This window comes from Molossus molossus, unplaced genomic scaffold (genome assembly GCF_014108415.1).
Source record: "Molossus molossus isolate mMolMol1 unplaced genomic scaffold, mMolMol1.p scaffold_m16_p_23, whole genome shotgun sequence".
In the NCBI taxonomy this organism is placed as follows: Eukaryota; Metazoa; Chordata; class Mammalia; order Chiroptera; family Molossidae; genus Molossus; species Molossus molossus.
Window position 1 is genome coordinate 19,751,035 of NW_023425359.1, and position 22,733 is coordinate 19,773,767.

General features: G+C 43.0%; 1 protein-coding gene across 1 annotated transcript in view; it reads left to right on the forward strand.

Moving 5' to 3' along the window:
* Positions 1-1,317: 1,317 nt before the first annotated feature.
* USH2A (usherin) overlaps positions 1,318-22,733 on the forward strand; it is a 534,168-nt gene continuing 512,752 nt past the window's right edge. The window contains exons 1-2 of the mRNA XM_036277426.1: positions 1,318-2,152; positions 6,042-6,207. Of these exons, the coding sequence (XP_036133319.1) occupies positions 1,665-2,152; positions 6,042-6,207 (654 nt within the window). The 5' untranslated portion in view covers positions 1,318-1,664. The remainder of the gene's footprint in view (positions 2,153-6,041; positions 6,208-22,733) is intronic.

The window sequence follows — 22,733 nt, forward strand, 5'->3', positions numbered from 1 at the left end:
TCTCTAAATATGATCACTTCCAGAAGACAAAACCACAGTTGACGGATTTCTTTCTGAAATGTGTTTTCTATTTTTAATATAAAAATGGAGAGAACTGCCAGTTGCTTTAGAATACTCGCCATCTAAGATGAGAGATCCCAGACAGTAGAAAAGAGAGAGTTTGGATGCAGTGGAAACTCCATAGAATTGATATCAAACATAAACACATACACACACACATCCAACCAGGTTGTTAAAAAGGCCTCGATCTCGTGGCTTCTACAATGTCATTAAAATCTCTGATCAACCATGTAGCCTCTTTACCTAACCTCAGATGCTCCTTGGGATCTAGAGGAGAGTGTATTTAGAAGGGGGTGTCTGGACTAGAGAAGGCAGTAACAGAATAGTCCAAAGAAACTTTCATTCATGGACCAAGCCTCTAGGGTATCCATATATGTGTACCCCAGAAAAAGAGAAAGTGCCCCGGACATTATTCCTTGGGTGACTCCCAGTGGTAGATCCCTTGGAAGACGTGATTAAATGGATTGGGGGTGCGTGATCGCGGAAAGAGGAGGGGCGAAGGGGACTAAAGGATAAGGTGTACTGCTACTTTAAAATGATGCACGCCTGGCCCCTCAGGCCCCTCCCACTGCCCGAGGCACCTGCTGTAAGCTTGGGGCGCTCAGTTCCAGGCCGGCCACCAGGCTGACGGCGCTGTTTCAGGTAACCAAGGGTTTGCTGTTGCAGAAACCCCTTCATGGGCAGCTCGGTCTTCCTTGCAGCCTTGATACGATTGCAGCCTCTTTGCTGGAAGGAACCAGGGGTCACTGCAGTGTTGCCAGGCAACGAGGGACCGCGGTCCTGTGAAGAGCCATTTGTCACCCTGAGAGGACTGGTTGAAATGCAATAAAGAAATGGTAACTCAGCTTATTTATCAATACAATGACTTACACAGTATTCGGGGTCCATATGTAACCTACAAATACGTAGCCATAGGAGGAAACAGGAACGTAAACGTTTGCTAAAGACCGAGGCGCAGGACAGACAGATGGTGTCGGGTGTCTAAGCTGCTTTGCTCCGAGATTAAAGTTGCTGCACACGCTGGGCTAAGGGGGAGAGGCCCAAAGTGCTTTGCCAGCTTGATTTTGGACATGTGCACGTTAGCTCTGTGTCCACACCTGGTGCGTGTGCAGAGAAAGCCTGTATAGTTCTTGACCTCGGCGGTGGAGGAAGTATCTGAATTCACTGTGAGATGCATCAATTAAGCTAGATTTCTGTGTGTGTACATAAGCCTGGTGGACTGTGGACTTGAGAGTGCTTGACGTGGTCCACAAACAATGAGTGTTTCTTCCAGACGATGTCCTTCCCAGTGTTGTTCTCTGAAGTTCCATAGCGGTTGTTGTCATGGGCCCAAGGCCTCATTCTTAGGAAGGAGGGATGTTTGGATGATGGAACCGCTTTTACTTGACACTCTGTTTTTGCTCCCTAGACACCACGTGCTACCCATGTCTTCGCCATCACCCGGACGTCTTCGGTGTTCCCTCCGTGTGCAACCCGTTCTGCCGCTTCTGGAAAATGCAGCATCTCCTTAGAGCGCCCGACTTTCAGGTGTTTCTGGCCAGCGGCCGTGGCCTTCTTGCTTATTTAGGGGAGCTTTGTCAGGAGGAGAATGCATTTTGGTCAACATGACTCCCCTGGCTCTTCCTCTGAGCCTTGGCTGCTCGTTGCGCGGCATTGAAACGTTGCTCTTTGCCTACTTGGTGGCTTTCATCTCCCGGACTGACTCACAGGGCCTGTTCCCGCGGCTGGAGAATGTGGGTGCTCTCAAGACCGTCGCGGTCATGCCAGCCCAAGCGACGTGCGGACTCGCAGAGAGAAGCACCTTCTGTCACAGCCCTGTGGCTGCGGAGAGTCTCCAGGTCTGCGCCCAGCGGCTCTGCGTTCAGGACTGTCCACACAGAGCCTCGCCCCCCAGCCACACCTCCCTTTTCTCAGCAGGCCTGGGGAGCTGCATCGCCTTGGACCAGTGGGACCGGCACCCCGGCTCCCCTCCCAATTCCACAAGCCTGCTTTTCGGAAATCACAAGAATTGCTTCTCTTCTCCTCCTCCTCTGAGGCTGGCGGCAGCTTTTACCTTAGCTGTGTGGCTGAAACCCGAGCAGGAAGGTGTCATGTAAGTAGTGGAGCGAGTGTAGGTTTTCCCAGGAGCCTGGGAAATCAGGTGCAGCAAAGAGGCAACTTGAATTCCAGACCAGACAGAAAGGCGGAGGCTGAAATTCACGTACTTGACCACCAGCTCCTGTGTTCCTTTTTTCTACTCCGGCTTACCTTCCAAACATTTTTTCCCCCCTCAATTTAAAATTGTTTTCCTCCTTTGCACAAGGAAAGGAGCCCTCACAAAAAGCAGGTTGAAATGTTTCTTTGCAGGCAGCCATGTGGACACTTGTCCCATGGATTTCCAAAAGTCCATTCAGCTCCATCTCTTGGCTGTCAGAGGCGGACTCGGGCTCAGCGAGTTTTACAACATGGGGCTAGTAATCCACATAATTGCGCTTCTCCCAGTTTTGGTTGAAGTTTGTATAAATAGCCTGCCCCTCCTAGAGTATAAACTTTTCATTAGGCAGATAACTCCATGAGGGCTTAATGTTTCAGTCATCCTTATTTTTCCAAAGAGATGTTTGTTTGACTCATCAAAATGCCCAGTGAGATGAGTTGAATACATGAATAACCCTTCATCCCTGAACAGGTAGAGCGTGTGGCCCTTTGCCTTGCGGAGTTCTTGTCTTTCAGGAGATGTGTGGGGAAGCATGAATGATTCTCAGAAACTATATGTCATGGAGCTCAGTAAGAAACACCTTCAGTTTGGAGTGTGGTTTCCTGATCCTCATTTTAAAAATCAGTCTACATAAGCCATGTTTTTTATTCTGTAGTAGCCTCTAAAACTGATATCTCATGTGTTTTCCCTAAGTGTCTAGAGCCCGCTGGAAATTGGAATGAGCAGGGCAGTCTGGAGACATTTGTTTCTTATCTTTTGTCTTCCTGCACGGAGTTTGGCTTTACGCGGTGTGATGTTTTTATTGTGTGAGATTATTGGCCAAATAGCTCAACACTTAATGAAACAAAGCAGAAAAGTCTCACAATCCCATAAAGAAATAGGACTTAGATGACTTGGATGTTTAGTTTTTGACTTTCCAAGGGAACGTTGGCATATTTTCATTTTGGGGGGAAAAAAGTTGGGAGTGAAAATGATCACAAACCATCATATCAATTTCCGTGTCACCCTAAAAGAAAACCCTGTGTTCTTACTGTTTGAAATGCCAGCCTACTCAGTTTAAGTGACCAGAATCTAGTTTTAAAAAACTGCCTCTTGACAAATAAGGGTAAGACAAAATGTTTTTTTTTTTTCCAAAGGATACGTCCCTACCAAATTCATCTTCCGTTGGCATCATTTTTGTATAAATAAGACAGAGTATTTATAGAAGCCATCGTACATGGTTTGCAGTTTTTAGAGTTTCATGCATCAAGGTCATTTTCATTCTCAAAACTAAAATGCCTACGGGAATTGGGGGAATTTCGGGGTGTTTGCACTAGATAAGTTAAACAAACAAAACAGGGATTATCCAATTATTGTTTATCCAGGAGCCGAATAAATCCAGTTCCTAAATATTTTGCTACCTGCCTTCCTCTCGTAGTCATTATCTACCGAAGCTAGCGTGTTTACAAGCAAACAAAATAGCAAGGAAGAGAATCAATAACATATTAAGAAATGCATTTTCAGTAAGCTTGGGGAAATAAGCCTGCATTTGGTAAATACATTCTTGAGTAATGGTCAAATGCTAACTTGTAGGCTGAAACTCAAGAAACAATAAGAGAGGCACATTTTTTTTTTTTTTCTCAGCTGATTTAAGACCTGGAGGCGGGGAATAAAGCGAAACTCTTTCATTCCGGTGACTTAGAAATAACTACCTGCTGAACAGTTCAACTAATTGTAGTAGAATTTCTATAAAGCCTTATTTCTACTTTATATCAAACCTTTATGTCAACTTCACCTCTCTGCCCCAAATATATACTTGCTCTCTTAACTTTATCACCAAATATCTGTACAAAATATTATAAAATAGTGTCAGTACAATAGGGACCACTAAGTGTTCTCCAATCTTACTTTTACCTCCAAACCCTGGAAAAGAATAAACACAAATCAGAAGGAGTAATCCGTGCGACTTGTGCTATGTAAGAAAAGTTTTAGAACATCTCTAGCAATAATTTTTGGTTGGCCCGATCCTACATGGGCCTCTTCGATGTTCCCTACTTTATTTGATCTCTAACTCATCATTTTTGAAGGGTCTACCATATACCAGGCTATACTTCTATTCTCAGAAAACTCTTGAGCTGAGGGGAAGACAGATCAGTATTATTAGCGAGGTAGCACTGTGTGTTCAATGAGCACAGACGACCCCTCAGCAGTCTTGGGGAGGGAAGTTCCAGGATCAGGCACAATTGTGGACATTTCTGGGCCGAGTAGGAGGCAACTGCATAAAGAAAGCGACCCAGGCTTTTCCAATTTCTGATGGAATTTTTCTCCCGGGGATGTACCACCTTCCTGAGTTCTCGTCTGTGAGATGCAGGCTGATAATCTTCGTTAATAGCTAGTCATTTGAGGAGATGTTGATGGTTACTGCCGGGGCTGTTTCTCTTTAAACAGCAGATTTGGGGAATGAGCCACCCAGAAGTTTCCCAGCAAGCATCTGTAACATCTTCTGCTGAAAAGTTGAGCTACTAGCTTGAAATATGATTGAGGGGAAGGGGGCTCATGTTCATATCTGTTTCTGCTCGTTGAATACAGACTGGCCAGAAATACACCTGATAGAGTTCATATAGAATACAATTTATATGGAACATAAACTACTATAGAAAATAACAATAATACAAATGCCATAAACCTATTGAAAGGGATGGGAAAAGAGTATCACTGTGATTAGGATACAAGTGATTTTTAAAAAATAATGTTTGGAGCCCAGCTTGTGTGGCTCGCTGGTTGAGCATCAACCCATGCACCAAGAGGTTGCCGGTTCGATTCCTGGTCAGGGCACATGCCCAGGTTGTGGGCCAAATCTGCAGTGAGGGGCATGCAGGAGATGGCCAATCGATGTTCTCTCTCATCGATGTTCTATCGCTCTCTCCTTCTCCCTTCCTCCCTCTAAAGAAAAAATAAAATAAAATAAAAAGAAAGAAAAAATATTTAAAATAATAATAATAATAATGATTTGTTAACTGGCCTGACTCAAGACTAGAAATTTTTTTAAATTCTGTTTATCAAAATATTATCTCACTGTGTTGTTCAAAATGAGATGATCCTTCATCTAAGATTATTAACATGGTCTCTGTGCCTCAGTTGGGCTGTGTGGCTGGGGTCAGCCAGCCAGTCATCTTACAGACACTGGCTTCTGGCCAGTGATGAGCAGGTGGGTAAAGACTAGAGTGGCCTATTCTCCTTTTCACCATCGGAATTGGACAGTCATTTAGAGCGCTCTATGGACAGTAAATTCTCTTTACATTGAAAGAAAGAAAGAAAGAAAGAAAGAAAGAAAGAAAGAAAGAAAGAAAGGAAGGAAGGAAGGAAGGAAGGAAGGAAGGAAGGAAGGAAGGAAGGAAGAAAGAAAGAAAGAAAGAAAGATTTGCACTAGTGACTCAATACCCAGGATATGTGTTGTACTGCTTCCTATTAAAAAAAAAAAAAAAAAAAAAATAGCAGAGGAACTAATGAACCCATCAGCTAAATGTTAGTTTTGCAGGATGATTCAGCCACTTGAGTCTGCACTGTGAATGTCTAATAAAGGATTCTGGGGGATGTGTTATAAATAAGAACCCTATTTTTTATTGGACTAAAAGGACTTCAGAACTAAAATAGACCTCGCTCTGAACAGGGTGAGATTTGGGCATTTATTCCCAGGGCACCTTTGGAGTGGAGTTTGGAGTTACCTGCACCTCTATATGTGCGATGATGCCTTAGCGGGTCTTTTGGTCGGATGCTGACCTTGTGTCCCTTCTGGTTGCTTCTGAAGGTGTGTCGTGGAAAAGACGGTGGATGGGCAGATTGTGTTCAAACTCACCATTTCAGAGAAAGAGACCGTGTTTTACTATCACACAGTAAATGGTTTGCAGCCTCCAATAAAAGTAACGACACAGGGGAGAATTCTGGTGAAGAAATGGATTCATCTCAGTGTGCAGGTGAGTGAAATAACACATATTAAATTTGATTAAACATCCAAATCTAGCTTCCTTTCTCTTCTTTAAAGGCATCTTCCCACAAGATCTAAAGCAGGGTCTTTTAGATGTCAAGCATGTATCAATGACGACTCAAAAAAGTCAATATTTAAATGACCCAGCAATGTACCTCTTAATATATCAGCATCTTCCCTCTCAAAAGTGCTGTGAAAATTCCCACAGAACCTCAGGATAATGCTCTCTGGAGTAATCATGTCCTCATGACATTTTTGTTGCATTTGGTTAGTATATTTTATTTCATTCAAAAGTGTGTGAGGGCTTTTTGGGGGGCATCTGGAAGTGATTTTAGTGGTCATGGCAGTGCTGAGACCCCTGGCTGGTTTTTACAGCTGCCTTTGGCAGGATAGCATCTGATGAGGTGAAGAAAATTGGGCTGTTGCATTAAAATGCTGACCTTAGAACTAATGAACTTGCACATCAGACGCGTGAAAGGTGTTACATTATTACTTTACTTGTCAACCACAGTTTGTATTAACCTTAGAAGCTGCTAACCGCTGAGATAACTGTGAGATGGCTGTTATTTTATGGTCCCTGGGAAGAGACACAGTTTATCCTCTTGTCTGGGGGGCACTGGGTGGCCCAGTGTGGCTGAAAGTCACCCTTGCCCTTCATACCCAGGGAACTGTGTGTGCTGTTCCCAGTGCGTGCTCTCCGAGGGGCGTCCGGCCAGTGGTCCTGTGAACCCATTTGCAACACGGCACATGTGCCCCGACCGGGAATTGAACCGGCACCTCTCAGTCCACAGGACAATGCTCAACCCAGTGAACCACAGCAGCAACACGGCACATTTGTACCCAAACTCGTTTCATGAAAATAATCTTTGATTTCTCGCATCTCCATCCCACCCAGAGGCAGGTAGTGGGTAGGCTTCCTTGGAGACTCCTGGGGACTGTGGCTTGGGTTTTAGAGCCTATTTCAACACAGACACGTTCCTGATGCTACGTGTCTACTTTCCACATCCCTTTACGTTGTGCCTGATTGCGTGCCTTGCATTTGCATAGCCGCGCAGGGAAAGTCTCAGGAAGAACATTGAACAGAGCGACGCAGGGAGGTGACACTGGTTGATTTCTACAGGAAGGTGTTGGCAAAGTGATATTCAATCAGCATTTTGCTCCTTATCTGCTCAGCTTTTCTTTTGGGTACAAGTTGAGCAAATTCACTCGGCAGGGAGCAATATTTCTTTGCTGCCGGCATTAAAAAGGCCTACAAAGGGGTCTCCGTGTCTGATACCAGGCCAGGACGACAGAACAGATGGGTTCAATTTGTCAGAACGTGCCTCTCATTTGTTCAGTAGTTAGCAGGTGGAGGCCTAATTTGTCCCGTATCCTGAAATTTTCCATTCTACCACTGACTAGTGCAACAGCGTTGAGTTAGGATGTCGAAAGCGAGCCAAGAGAGATTTCCAAAGGAATGGAAATAGCAGAAGCCGTTGCCACGCTATGTTTTTGTATTTTGGAATCAGCAATGACTTTTAAGGGTTCTTTTGACTTGCCTTGTTTTACCTTATCTGCAGGCCTGCGCCGTGTTTTGGCAGGCAGCAGCAGATTAAAAGCTTTGCAGAGGATGTTGGAAATCCACTTGCAAAGAGGTGACCATGACTGAATGCTTCTCCCGGGGCTCACATGCTCTTAGAATGCCCATTGACATCAGCATTATCTTCTCAACCCACGTCAAACGGGGGGCCTTGCCTGGTTTAGGCAACGTTTCTTTATAAATCTTTAAATCTTACCCTTCTTTCAAGAAAATGTGAAAGTACTTATGATTTAATGAGACCGCTTTTTTTCCCCATAACTGTTTGACTACCAAGAGAAAACTTGTCCTCTCCAATTTGTACACGTCTTCTAGTTTTTTATTTTTACGTCAGTTTTTTTCCTCTCCATTCTGCACTTCATGTCAAAACTGCAGAACTAAACAGTCACAAACATGAGAAAAACCACACAGATCAGTCATTGGTTCATCTGGGGTGTATTGATAGATTCAGGGGTACACAGCATCATTATTATTACTAGTATTATTGTTGTTGTTATTATTTAAAATATTTTTTCTTATTGATTTTAAAGAGAAAGGAAGGGAGAGGGAGAGAAAGATAGAAACAGCGATGAGAGAGAACATCAATCGGTCGCCTCCTGCATGCCCCCCACTGGGGATCAGGTCCACAACCTGGGCATGTGCCCTGACTGGGAATCGAACCGGCGACCTCTTGGTGCAGGGTTGACGCTCAACCACTGAGCCACACCAGCCAGGCCCCAGCATTATTTTAATCTCCATTCATTCAAATAAAAATGAAAGAGCGTTTCTTTACTCTAAAGGGGAGCTCTGCACAGGGTTTCTTTGGTGGACGCCGGTCTGAATACTTTGAAGATATTGTGAAAGTCACAGTAATTCATTGTATGGATATTGAACAAGGAATGTGTTCGTTCCTGAAATGTTGTTAGAAAAAGTAGTGGGAGGAGATTAGGAGCAGGGAGCTCTGGTTTGGGTCCTGGTCCTGTGTAGTTTTAACCAATTCACTTGACTTGGTTTCTGAACTCACATAATAAGACGATTGCTCTGGGCACATGGCAAGAGGCTTCCTGAGTTCTGCGCAGGACAGCAAGCGGGCTGTGGGGTGCGGAGGCGCGGTTATCACAGTGCGGGACGCTGCTGGGCGGGGGTGTCTGGGTGTGACTGACACCCAGCCTCTCGGCTGACGTCCGGCTTATGGTTTCTCTGCTTCACCCTGCTGTCTGCTCTTTACACGGAAACATTTTGGGGGCAGGTTTTAGGGCCAAGATCATGGGCAAAGGCAGCTTGTGATGGTTTCCCTGCATAACTGCAAAGGACATATTTTCATAGAAAATGTAACTTAACTGTTGCATTACTGTGAAGCCTATGAAAATTGTTTGATTTGGGGATTAGAGACTTGCATCGTTGCTAGGCATGCCCTTGGAAGCCATAGCTGATAGTCTAGTTTAGTCAAATTTCGAATCGCAACTCTGTAATTAATATGCATGCATTTCTTTTACTCATCCTCCAATATGGCCACAAATCAATTAATTTGTATGGTGTGTGTGTGTGTAAAAAAAAATAAAACATACATCTTTACTCATGGAATTGGCTCAGAAGCCAGAATTTAACTTACAAAGACACAGTGACATAAAATTAATAGGCAGATCTGACCTGTCACCTTACCTCAGACAGTTCACTGAGTATTGGCTTTCTATCAGTAAAATCAGAATTCTAATTTCCCAAATTTGGAAACAAGAAGTGCTTTTTAAATAATCAGATCCTGGGCGAAGGAGGAGCCAGGAAGAGCCAGGCGTACCGAGCACTGGAGGTCTGATTCCCTAAACCAAAAGTACTGACGCCATGCTCATGGATCCAAGAGCTTTTATTCAAGAATTTGCATGGTGGAGCTTCTACCTGCTGGAATATAATTCTTTTTTAAATTAATATTCACTCAGGGACTTCAATCTGACACGATTGCCAATTTAAATTTCACTTTGGGGTTTAATATATTGGCTATTCCAAATTATATCGGGCTGAAATTCGTTATGTCGTATTTTTTTGTCCTAAAACTGGAAAAAATCAATTCAGTTCTTTTTATTATCAAACAGGGAACACTGATAGTATTAGCAGATTTTTTAAGTTTCGTTTTTATATTGCATCAGCACATGCTATAGGTACTAAAGAGATCTCTTTTGATTTTATTTTTTTTTAAATGGTTTGAAATAACAGAAGAGATCATACCTGAGCAGTTTATTATAAACTGGCTGGGGAAAAAAACACAGCTTAGAAATGTGTTACATTTAATTACATATCATTTAAAAGTAAAACCTCAGTTTCCTGAGAAAATCCTGTTTTCCCTTCACCAGTGACACACATTTTATAGGGCAAATATCATCAGAGAGTCATTAGTACAGTAACCCTATAGTAATTAAGCTCTGAAATGCAGTAAAAACAATTATTAAAATTAAAGCTGATAAATCTTGCTTCCTACCATTGTGGAAGCAAGAAAAGAGTTAGCAGTGGGGTGTTCGCCTTCCCTATGCTATTTTGAAGGCTCCTTGGTACACTGCCAATTTGAGAGCCACCGATGATTCTAGTTACAATGACATTAAAAAAAAAGCAGTTTGAATCTGATACAATGAAGGAAAAATGAACGGGTAAAGAAAGTTTTAGAAATCAATAGGTGAAACGCAGGAGTTTCATAATCATAGTTTGTTCATGAACTATGTTCTTTTGATTTATGTATTCAATCTGAAGGAAGGAGAACTATTGATAGTTCTGGAGAAAGGGAAAATGCAATTTAGCCTACATTTGTTAGAATAGATAAACCATGTCTCTCAATTAATCTCTGGGGTGTATGCCTACGTACACACTTTGTAAAGGTATTTCCATGTCCCTATTGATGGAGGGAACATAGAACATCCATTCAGCCTCCGTGAGCACGGTGTCCGGGAGTCTCATGGGAACACCACGTCAAACCCGCGTCCATGAGAATCCCAATTCGTGTCATTGCGTTCATCATGATTGCTTTTAACTATAACCGTGTGTATGAACCTCTGTGCGCCTAACATTGTTTATTTGTGCAAAGCCTCCTGTTTGTACCCAGCCAGCTGAATATCACCCAAGTGGACCAGTTGTAATTATGCAACACTAAGTAAATTAATAGAATTGAACAGAGCTTTTCAGAATAATTCGTTAAAATGATGATGATGACAGCTGCCATTATTGAGTGCTGACGATGTATACTGCATTAATCATTGTGCATGCTTAATTTTCAAAAGCTGGTAATAGTTCTGTGTCTTTGGTGTACGTTGTCTCCATTAGAGAGCTGAGGAAAATGAGCATCTGGGAAGTTAAATTAGCTGCCTAAATTTACTCTCAAGTCTCTCTGACCTTTAACTGAAAAAAGTATTAAACTGGCCCAGCTGGTGTGGCTCAGGGGTTGAGCCTCGACCCTGCACCAAGAGGTTGCTGGTTTGATTCCAGTCAGGGCACATGCCCAGGTTGTGGGCCCGATCCCCAGTAGGGGGCGTGCAGGAGGCGGCCGGTTGATGTTCTCTCTCATCGATGTTTCTACCTCTCTCTCCCTCTCTCTCTAAAATCAATGAAGAAAAAATACTAAATTGCCATGAACTTAGATCACCATGATTTATCAATAAGTCCCTTTGCCTTCATCTGCTCCTTTCTTCCATCACCACGTGCTTTGGTTTCCGTTCCTGAGCAGCTCCCGGACCTCCCATGGCCTCTGCTCTGCAGGGTAGACGCACCCTTGGGCCGGCAGAGTGACGTGACAGTGCTTTTCTTTCGTCCTCATACAAACTGTTTTCCTTCGCTGCAGCCAACCTGGTCTTTAGGAGAAGGTACATGCTCAGGTCATACAGATTCCCTCCGTCCTCTCCCTCCTCCACACCCCGTTCCTGCCTGAAGCATTTCAGTAGAGTCCCATTGGAAACACTTTTGTTTTGTCTTGTTTTTTTAGTTTTCCAAGAAGCCAAGTGTTTTATTATTTTTAATTTTTATTTATTTATTTTTATTATTTTATTTTTATTACAGATGTTTCTCCATTTTTCCCCCATTGACAGCCTCCTCCCCATCCCCCCCCACCCTGTCCCCAGCTTTGTTGTCCATGTCCATTGGCTATGCGTACATGCATGTAAGTTCTGTGGTTTATCTCTCCCCCCACCACCACCCCCTCTTCTGAGGGTTGTCAGTCTGTACCCTACTTCCATGTCTCTGGGTCTACTCTATTCCTCAGACTGTTATGTTCGTTATATTCCACAAATAAGTGAGCTCATGTGGTATTTGTCTTTCTCTGCTTGGCTTGTTTTGCTTAGGATAATACTCTCCAGGTCCCTCCATGTCGTCTCAAAGGATAAGAGATCTTTCTTTCTTACAGCTGCGTAGTACTCCATTGTGTGTATGTACCACAGCTTTTTATCCATTCATTGACTGATGGACACTTAGGCTGTTGTTTGGAAACATTTTAACATGGTCAGGACAGCGCTCGTTACAAGGTAGCATCTTCCAGCAGCTCCGTCTGCCTTTCATCCCTGGCTGCACTTAGCCGAGCTCTGCCCACACTGGTTTTTCAGTTTCTCACACGCAACACGTTACCTTTTGCAAAGCGGCATTTGCGCCATTGTCACCGGTGCTTTGCGACAGGGATGGTTCTGAGTAATGCGTCCTTGGGCCATGCTGTCATTGCATGGGCATCACAGAGTGTACCGTGCCCGCTTGGTCAGAACCGACAGTCAGTGTTTTCAGTAGGACCTTGTCTTCCATTCTCTAATGCTTGATGTTACCAACTCAGCATTTCGTCCAAAGCATGTTGGCTGAGATGCTGAGGAGGAAGGCGGAATCCTTTGTATGATGAACTGAATGGAGGAGAAAGGAGAAGAGGCTCCACTGGTTGAATATGGCAAAGTCAATTCCGATGAAGCTGGACGTGTCTTGTTTACACACAAAAACCTGGCATGAGGTGCAGGGATGCTCAGGGGTCCTGGCTAATCATAAAGGGTTAATGAGAAACCTACTCGTGATTGCAAATTCTCTTGATGTTGTCTAGGAACTGTTTTGTCAGAAGTTAAAGGTAGCTTGAAATTGTGAATCAAATACCATGGTCGACACCTGCAGAAACACTGCCTAGACCAACATGGTGTGTCCTTTGCTGTCTGCGGTTATGCTCAGTACTGCTGTTCGCAGAGAGCATTGCAAGCAGAAGGTTAAGTCCCAGTCAGACCTACAGGCTTGAAGCGAGGGCAACGTTTAACCTGGGATCCACATGTCGCTCCTTTAGCTAATTTACGGGACCACGAACACTTCAAGGGAAAGAGAAATTGCTCGTGTTTCCTCTGCAGCACGAGGCTGGAGCTAGGGCAGATCACGCAGGGTGTGTTCTTTTCCACGTTGGTCAGTTCCCTTCGGCAGGCACATCTCTCGGAAGCAACTTCATAATTGCAAAGGTGCCTGTGAACCTGCCGACTGGTGTCTGTCCGTGTCGCAGTCACCGGCACCTTGGTTTGCATCTGACCTGTGAATGGGGGAAAATGGAGTCATCACCGTGCACCGGCAGTTGTCTTCATTTGCAGAACTCATCACGCGGAGTTTCGCGTGTTACTATATGTAGTTTGACGTTCATTTGTGCCATGTGTAACTGGCTCATGTAGTGATTAAAATAATAAGCAATGCTTGATCATGTTTAAAATAAATACCAAGGATAAATTCTTCTATTAATTAGTGAGAGCTTATCCAAATTAGCATCTATAATTATGAGCTGTTGTTAATTTTTGTTGCAGCCTATTAGGTATACTGTGCTAAATCATTAACACTCATGTAACTGAGCATTAATGATAGGTTACTTAATTTTTAAATGTATAGTGGAAGCTCCCATAAGTGTATTACTTGTGCTAGTAAATACACACTGTTGATACTTTTGCAAACGGCATCATAGAAAATAGACGTGGAATTTCAGAATTAGCATAAATACAAATGTGTTAGGTTTCCTATTAAGCCACAGAATAACAACCAGAATGAATCTCTTTGCAGGCAGACCTTGATTCAAGGTTTCCTTGTTCTCTGACTTGGTTTTGTATGGCTTTCTGGTTCCTTAAGTCACAGTACATTTCTTTTTTTTTTTAATTCTTTTTTTTTTCTTTTTTGATTTTAGAGAGAGAGGAAGGGAGAGGGAGAGGGAGAGAGAGATAGAAAAATCGATGACAGAGAACATTGATTGGCTGCCTCCTGCACGCTCCCCACTGGGGATCGGGCCCACAACCTGGGCATGTGCCCTGACCAGGAATAGAACTGGCGACCTCTTGGTACATGGGTCGATGGTCAACCACTGAGCCACACTGGCTGGGCTACATTTCTTTCTATTAAAAACATTTTAGTCTAGCTGGTATGGCTCAGTGGTTGGTCCATGCACCAAGAGGTTTCCGGTTTGATTCCCAGTCAGGTCACATGCCCAGGTTGTGGTCCCGATCCCCAAGGGGGGCATGCAGGAGGTGGCCAATCGATGTTCTCTCTCATCCATCTCTCTCTCTCTCTCTCTCAAATCAATGAAGGAAAAAAATAAAATGAAGACTGGCTAATCTCATTCACTTATAAAATATAAATAAATAAAAACATTTTATATACTTCTTAAATTGATGCCATCTTATGCCTTTGTGAAGGAGAACGTACTATGGTAGAGAAGGTACTGTGAGTAGTTGATATTGAAAAAATTCAAATCACTAGTGTGTATATATATCTGTGGAGCAGTTGAAGTAATAAGTGAAATACCTCAAAATTGTCCCAAGTTTTGATTCTGTTGGTGCTCACATTCTTATTAGTGTATGTGACATTCTTGAATAGCTTAGGGACTTTGGGGCATGATTTCTCAATCTCAGCATTGTTGACATCTTAGGATAATTCTCCATGCGGAGGACATCCTGTGCATGGTCGGAGGTTCAGAAGCATCCCTGGCCTCTACCCATTAGATGCATGTCACAAACCTCCCACGTCTTCCTCCACGTCACCAAATAGTAGATGATTCATGCACGTCCACAGTGGGCTTGAGGGAAGACCCAGTGTTATGGTCAACAGTGGCCTGTGTGTCTCCTGCGATTCCATGTAATCCGTTGAAAAGAACCTTGGTGGACATATGCCCAGCAGACAAGTCAAATCGTCTTGCCTAGAGCAGTTTACCTTTGTGAGCATAGAATCCCAGACAGCTGCTCTGTGCACCTCTGCAGAGGTCTTGGGGCAACTGGAGATAGAGAACCTGTAGGCTCCATCCTCTCAAGAAGTCGTACGTAGGAGAAAAGAAACCGGGTCTGATATTGAGTGGAGACTTGGAGGAAATACTTGTTGAATAAAATGAGAGATTTTTTTAAAAAAATCACGCTATGGAACTGATATTTTAGGCTTAGAAAATAAATAAGAAGAAAGGAAAGACAAACCCAGCGGAGCCCCTCCAGTAATTTGTGGTGTCAGTGGAATTTCCTCCAGTCTCTCCTCTGCATATTCAATATCGTTCTAACCACAGCACACTCTTAGTGCATATACTCTTGTCTAGCATCCTCCTCTCTTTCAAGTTCACATTGCACACACATTTATTTCCGTATAGCACAGGTCAAGGTTGGTCTTGAGGGAAGTACTGGAGATTCGAGGAGAGGAAATAAAGTTGCTAAGGAAGGAACTAGCATGAGCATTTAAGAACCTGCTAAATTCTGGATTCCCTCCTTCCCTCCCTCTCTCTCTCCTTCCCTTCCTCTCTCCCTTCCTCCCTCCCTCTCTCCCTCCCTCCCTCCCTCCCTCTTTCTATAAAGTAGAAAGTTATGTACTTGTCCTTACTTCCTGTACAAACTTCTCTTGAACTGGACAATTTCTCTTGGACAACAGCTCTGAGAGGGACAGCTAGTGCTTACTTAACAATGAAAAACGTAAGCTATCATCTATGTCTATTTGTTTCCTACCACGTCCGGGGTCTTCCATGTGTTATCTTAGGGGCCCCTGTGCAGAAGGTACAGAAAAGACCACCGAGGCCCGGAGAGATGGGGGATATTTACCGGGTGAGCCGAGTGGCCCGAGCAGTTTGGAAGGCAACACCTTGTTCTTGATTGAAGCCAGGCGCCGACAAAAAAGGGACAGACAGGGATTTTGTTCAATATGGGATTAAGACCTGAACAAAAGCTATGAGCACCGGCAGAGGGTGCCTGAGAGGTCGCAGTGCCCAAGGGGAAACCACTCCAAGCACGTCATCTAACCTCGCTCACCTTAGTTCTCTTGTTGCTATAATGCGGTGCTTATGCAAACTCAATACGTGTCAAAAAATATCCGCCAGGCATTGTCTAAAATTGACCCTCTGGATTGCTTCATGCATGCCTGGCTATTATTTATGAAGATGTACTGGGGGCAAGTCTCAAATGGTAGAGGAGATAAAAGGCAGATCTGCTAAGTGGAGAAGTGGGGTGAAGCACAATGCCAGGGAAGCTCACACTAATCCAGGAGGACTTCACCTGCCAATCAAATCTAGGTTCTTTTTTTTTTGAAGATTACTAATGGCTTGTTCACTGAGCAAGCTGGCCACTGTTAGGGGGAATGAGAGGGGATCTCGGGGCGTCTCGGACCAGGTGATGACTGACTGACCCACTTCAAAGGATGCCACGGAGGGTCAGAAAGCATAGCTCCGTGTGTATTCTGACGGTTGTTGCATCTCTGTTTAAAGCTTCGTGTCCCTGGGAGCACCCCTGATGTTGTCAGACTGTCTGTTGGACTGGAAGAGCTGAAACTTCTTGCAATTGAATGTCAATAAGACCAAAGCAATTTTGGTGGATTCCCAGCACCAGCTTAAGCATATTCTCTTGCACAGATTACATTTGACAGATAGTTACCTTCAGCTGAACTCTGTGGTGAGAAGCTTGGGCGTACGCTTGACAGGGAGCTAGGAGTTGATGCCTAATGTTTATTTCATATTCTGTTTTTAACTTTCCCTAATACTGCGTGTGTAAATCCGTATTTAAATATATTCACAGCTGATGTTCTCGCCAGTCCACTTGTTACCTCTGGACAGAATGCTGTTGTGATTCAACTTCACTGTTTTAATAAAAATAGCTTGCATTCACCAGCTCTAATTTCATTAAATCCAATCAGTGGTGTTTAGTTTTAAAGTGTTTTCCTTGATGAGCGGTTGCAACGCTGCAGCATGAAATTGCCCAAGTGATGCGGGAATTCTTGCATCTCTGAAAACTTAAAAGTCCTCACAATTTGATGTGTGATTCTGAATGCCAAGGAAATAGATCCACGTGCATTTGCCATTTCGCTATTTGTTTATCTGCTGTTGGTATTTAGGTTCTCTTCAAAGCATAGGTCTAGAAGTCTTCATTTCAAAAATATTTAGCCCTCTAAAATGAATCTGATTAATAAAAAAAAAATACTCTAAAATGTTTTCCTCGAACTATAAAATACATATAAACCCAATCACTGTAAGATAAGATGAAACAAAACTGTTGTCATTTCCGAATATTTAGGTTGGAAAAAGAATTAAGACTTGGGATTTATCTTCTGAAGGAGGTGTAGCTCTGGTGTGGATTCATTCTTCTTAGGTACTGGATTCTCAGCTTTTTAGTTACATTATAGCCACTCTGGTTGGGTAATTTAAAGGACATATAGATCTTTTAACATGTGCATAAGTCTCCCGTCCTCTGTGAATAACACTGAGGAGCTCTGGAATCCTTGATTTAACTAGGTGGTTGTCTTTGCACTGGGCTAACCCTAGCTTGTAAATGGTGATATCCAAGCAAACATGATTTGCTCACACATTTCCCTCTTTTCTAGAATCTGAGATTTTAAGGCATCAAAGAGTTCAAATTATATAGTTTACATTCCACACAGAAGAAACACTCATGCTAAAGTCGATAAAAATATATTCTGAATCATTTTCTCTACCTTTACCGGTATACGTTCTTTCTCACTCTTAAAAAAAAAACTGACAGTCAAGTTTTGCTTTTTTTTTTCCTCTGTTACTGACAGCTAGTAAATGTACTGACAGTTGAGAAGCAAGATGTAAATGTGAGTCAGTCTTATTTTGTCCACCAGGAACCTGGACGTTAGGTGGAAATGCATGGCTATATTTTAAAATAAAAACAAAATGATTTCCAATGATTCTGATGGGAAGATACATAGAAAAACTATCCTCTGGAAATAAAAATGTGTTGGAGGCAAGATGGCATTTAAAAATATCATACTTTCCTCATTAGGGATGTGACTAGTATTTGCATTGAAGAAAATAGGCCAATTATTTAAGGTGTGCACTTACTTTCTGTTCCATTAGCTATAAATCTTTTCAGCGTGAAATTAATGGAGAGTTTCTAAGTGGAGCAAAGAAAGCAGAATAAGAAGTTACTATCTGCTTAAGAATGTTCTCCGGCTGATACATGCGATTCAAGGTTAAAATAGTTGTATGATAATTAGAAAGATCCTATTTAGTAAAAGTATCTCTTGAAGCCATGCCATCTAAGTGGTTGGGTGTAAAGAGTTATAATCCATTGGTAGAAGTACGTTGGGCCAACCTGGACTAACTTTTATCATGGCAAGACTGATCCTCATTTAAAGAGTGATTTGCCATTTCTCTATGTTGTAAACAACAGCTTTATAAAACAGAAGGAGGTATAAACAAATGTAGTGTTTGCTGGATATTTGTTTCATCTTTCGTTTTTTCCCCACTTCAATTTTATCCTCATGTATGTGAGCATCGGTAGAGGGAGAAGCCTTGAAATTTATAGATTTTTATATTACAGCATGCAATTATAGACGGATCAATTTCATCCAAGAAACTGTCCCTCCTTTTACTTGTAATTGATGCTCCCAAAATGGGCCCATCGTTCCTCTTAATTGTTTCCCTCTGCTTCTGTCTCTACGTTTTACATCCTTACCCTTGGACCGCAGTCTCATAGAGCTTTGTGAAAATGTGTCACAGAAGATTCAAATTGATTTGCCTTTAAACAGAGTAGTTTCACTCTCCCTTTGAGGGAAGACTACCTACTGGGAGGCAAGGGAGTCCTGCAGGAGAAGCTACAAAAGGCAGGTTTTCCCCACAGAAAGGGCTGCGGGAGGTTCCCGGGCAGGAGCTCCAGACGTGTCAGGAGCTCAGGGGTTGCCCAGTGCCCTGCAGATGAGTCGCAGCTCGGGCTTGTCCTGCAGTGTCGTCCTTTGATGTCTCTCTCTGTTAACATGGCAGGTGCATTTTGCTCTGCCTGAGGACAGGCCCTGCGCAAATGCCTCGTGACATGTCCAGGAAGCCGCTTTCCTGGCGCAACCGATGTGTTTCCTCCTTCACTCCGTTCACCGTGGAAACCCATCTCCTGCCTCTCAGTCCCTGGGAATCCCGCTTGTGTGTCTGCAGGTTCCGCTTTACGTCGAAACAGTAGAATACAAAGAGTGAAAATATGTTTAAAACATTTAAATTGAAGAACTACAAAAGCAATCAGGTTAGTTGGTTACAGGCAGCAAGAACCAAAAAGCAGCAGAGCCCAAGGATGCAAATTTAGTGGATTCAGTGAAAGAGAAAAGCCTTAAAGAGAAGACACTTAACTACAGCGTGACTGCCTGGAAAGGGAAAACACGAAAAACATCTTTATTGAAAAATTATTAGCACTTGCCAGACACGTGCTGTTTTGACTTCTCACATTGGAGTCACCTTTTGGATAACTTCGCCTTACATGAAAGCTAGATTTTTTTTTGGCGGGGGGAGGAGGGGGATAATAATTATAACTAAACTCACTGAGTTAAATATATAGAATTGTGTTGCTTTTCACTGTAAACAGCCAGGTGACTGGATTGGGCTTGAAAGTGGTTAATTCTGGGCAAAGACTTTCCCCCTTTCCAATCATGTTCATCAACGGACAGCTAGTTACTGCATGACATACAGTTGGTTCTCAGGAGGTTTAGGCAAAAGGGAAGGTCAGAAGGTCAGGAGAGCCCGGTGCTGCTCAAGGAGATATCGGAGTTGAATTCCCACACCAGAATTTTGCCTCATCCCCTGATTCCTTCAGTGTAAGAATGGGGGAGGGGGGAGAAGGAGGGACGATGGCTGGAGATGTCCTTTCAGGTTAAATGTTAAAATAAGGTCCTTTGCATCTGTCTCTGGTGGCACAGGGCATCGGAAACCCTGTGACACATTTTGGAAGTGTTGCTTTAAAATCGATTTTCGCGCTTGAGAGTCTGTAAAGGGCATCGTGAGTGCTTGCTGGACTCTGTCTGCTCACTGAAGTCACCACGCCGCTAGCAGCTGCTTCCTTCATTGCCAACGCGCTCTGGCCCGCCTCGGGGTGGCGTGCAGTACCCCAGCCTCTCTCGTACCCCAGTTCCTCTTGTCTCATCATCACCAAGTTCCCGAGCTGAAGAAAATCACCCAGATGCCGTAAGAGTGGTCTTGGGTAGTTTAACCTGCACGGGGTCCTCCACGCAGAAATATGTGGTCAGTATGGAAGTACTTTTTCTTCTTCCTCAGGTCAGCTGTCGCAAACTAAATTGTGAAAATGGAAAGTGGAATGGGATTTGTTAAAAATAGATTTCAGACTTTGTTTCCACGGCCCCGATGTGGTAGTCATGGACATTGATTGCTCTGTAGCCAAGGAAAACCAGGTTTAGGTTTTCCAGGTGATGTCTTTATTCTCCTCGTAACCAACGTATCAAGATGTTACTAGTTTTATAACTATGCCTCGCATTCAGCTTATTTTTCGTCTTTTACGAATTATATCCTTTTAGATCTGTGGAAGTTTAAAGTTTACACATTGCGGACCCTTTATACCTGGTATTGTTTTCTCATTCATGCAAAATAATTAAACCAGATTCTTAACAGTAACTCCTCTTATCTTTCTTCAAAACCTCTTCATGACCCATAAAGATTTTCAAGCTGTTCGATGATCAAAATTTCCAGTCTGGGGAGAGAAATGGCAGGATTGTGTCTGGGCATAAACCTAAAGTCAGGGGTGGTTATTTTTCATTGATCCCATTCTCTTTATTCTGCGTTGTCGGTCACTGCTGTTCAACTGAATTTTTCTTTCAAACTGAACACTGTGGGCAAGTCACCGCGTAGAGATTTTGGAAACAACAAAATTAACTAAATAGAACCTTGGTAGAAGGAACTTTGTAGAAGAGATGAGACAGTGTAACTGTAACATTTATTGAGTAATAAACATGAGTGGTTATAGTGGTTGAGCCGAAGTTGTCATTTCTTCTGATTGTGGTGGAGCCTCATGGAGTGTGAAGAATGTAACCTGGACCTTGAGCGCTGGAAGTTTTCAAAAGGGGGAAGGAAGTGGGAGAGGATTCCAGTTCGGGGACAGAGATGTGGAAGGAACAGGAGTTAGATTATTCGTGGCACAGTTAGGAAAGGGGGTGGTCAGGTTCACGCTGAGCAGGCTTTGTGCGAGAACGTGCCAAGATAAAATCCGGAAGGAAGGTTAGTGTCCAGTAAGAGAACCCCCTCCCCCCACTACAATCAAAACGTCACCCCCCGTTCTTAGTGTTTCTCAACATCAATATCACCTTTTGGTCAAAGACCATGTAGTCTCGCGTTCTCTCCTCTTTATCACCCCACTCACTTTGTCGCACTAAAAGTCCCCTTTTGGACGACCTCTACCCAAAATGATAACTTTGACTACAACCCTAAGGTAAGGCTCTGCACCCTTGTATTTGTCTTTAAATCTCTTGGGTCTCTTCTGGGTACATGCTTAACCCCAGGAACATGGCGTCAAAGGTCTTTTAACCATTTCTGTGCCTTCACATCTCCTTGTCCTTCTGTTGGCTGCAAACACCATGCCTGCGTATAGACTGCGGAATAATACTAAAGAAAAATAAGCACATGTAGACGAGGCCCTTGTAATGAACCATTTTCAGCTATAGCTGGCGTCAGTGTGGTCTTAGGGTGAATTCCAGAGGTGAAGTTGTTGATTCGAAGGGTGTGAATAATTTGATTTTTGTGCGTATTGAACAAATTGCCTTCAGAAAATGTGTGGCAAACGCAGGATCCTAACAAAAGTGACTCATGGTACCTCTTCCTCAATTTCATGTCAATACAGGAAATCATCTTTTTCATTTTTTCCAGTCTGATGGGCAAAACAATATTAGGGCTTCCTTGCTGCTTCATTTTGCGTTTCTCGCCCTAACTTGTGCACACCTTACTTAATCTAAGCTTATTGACCACCTCTATGTATTTATGTATTTTTTCTTCTGAGTAATATCTATCCATTTCTTTTCTTTCTTTCTTTGTAAGTTAAGGGGTTTGCATTTTTATCAGTTACTAAGGAGTCTTAATGTATTAGCAATGGCCCTGGCCAGTTTTGGTCAGTGGTTAAAGCGTCAGCCTATGGACCAAGGAGTCCTGGGTTCGATTCCGGCCAAGGGCACGTAACTTGGTTGCAGTTTGCCCCCGGCCCTGGTTGGGGTCGTGGGGTGGCAACGGGTCAATGTGTCTCTCTCACACCGATGTTTCTCTCTCTCTCTTCCTCCTTCTCTTCCTCCTGTTCTGTCTGAAGATAAATGTAAAAATATCCTCAGGTGAGAATAAAAAAAAATTTTTTTTAAATGTATTAGCAATGGTTTCCCTGTGGCAATTTGAAAGGAATTAAATTTGTTTTTATTTGTACTACTGATTACTTTAAAAATCTACATGTAAAAATAGTTTAAGCCTTTATTTCTCAAATCAGAAGTTTTAGACATGAAACTATAAACTCCTATAGGAAAGTAAGGGAGTTATCACAGGTGACTTTTATAATTCTTTCTTTCTCTTTCCACATCCTAGTTTATGTTAGAATAAATAAGGGTCCTTATCACAACATATTGTTGCAAAATCTTTACAACAAAATGACGATACTTTAATTCCAAGCTCTGTAATGCTATTTTTACAACTGCTATTTCGAAGTGATGTGCATAAATGGATTCAATACTCCTTGCGCGTTCTTTTTCTAACACACTTATCTAATTTCTTAATTTGAATT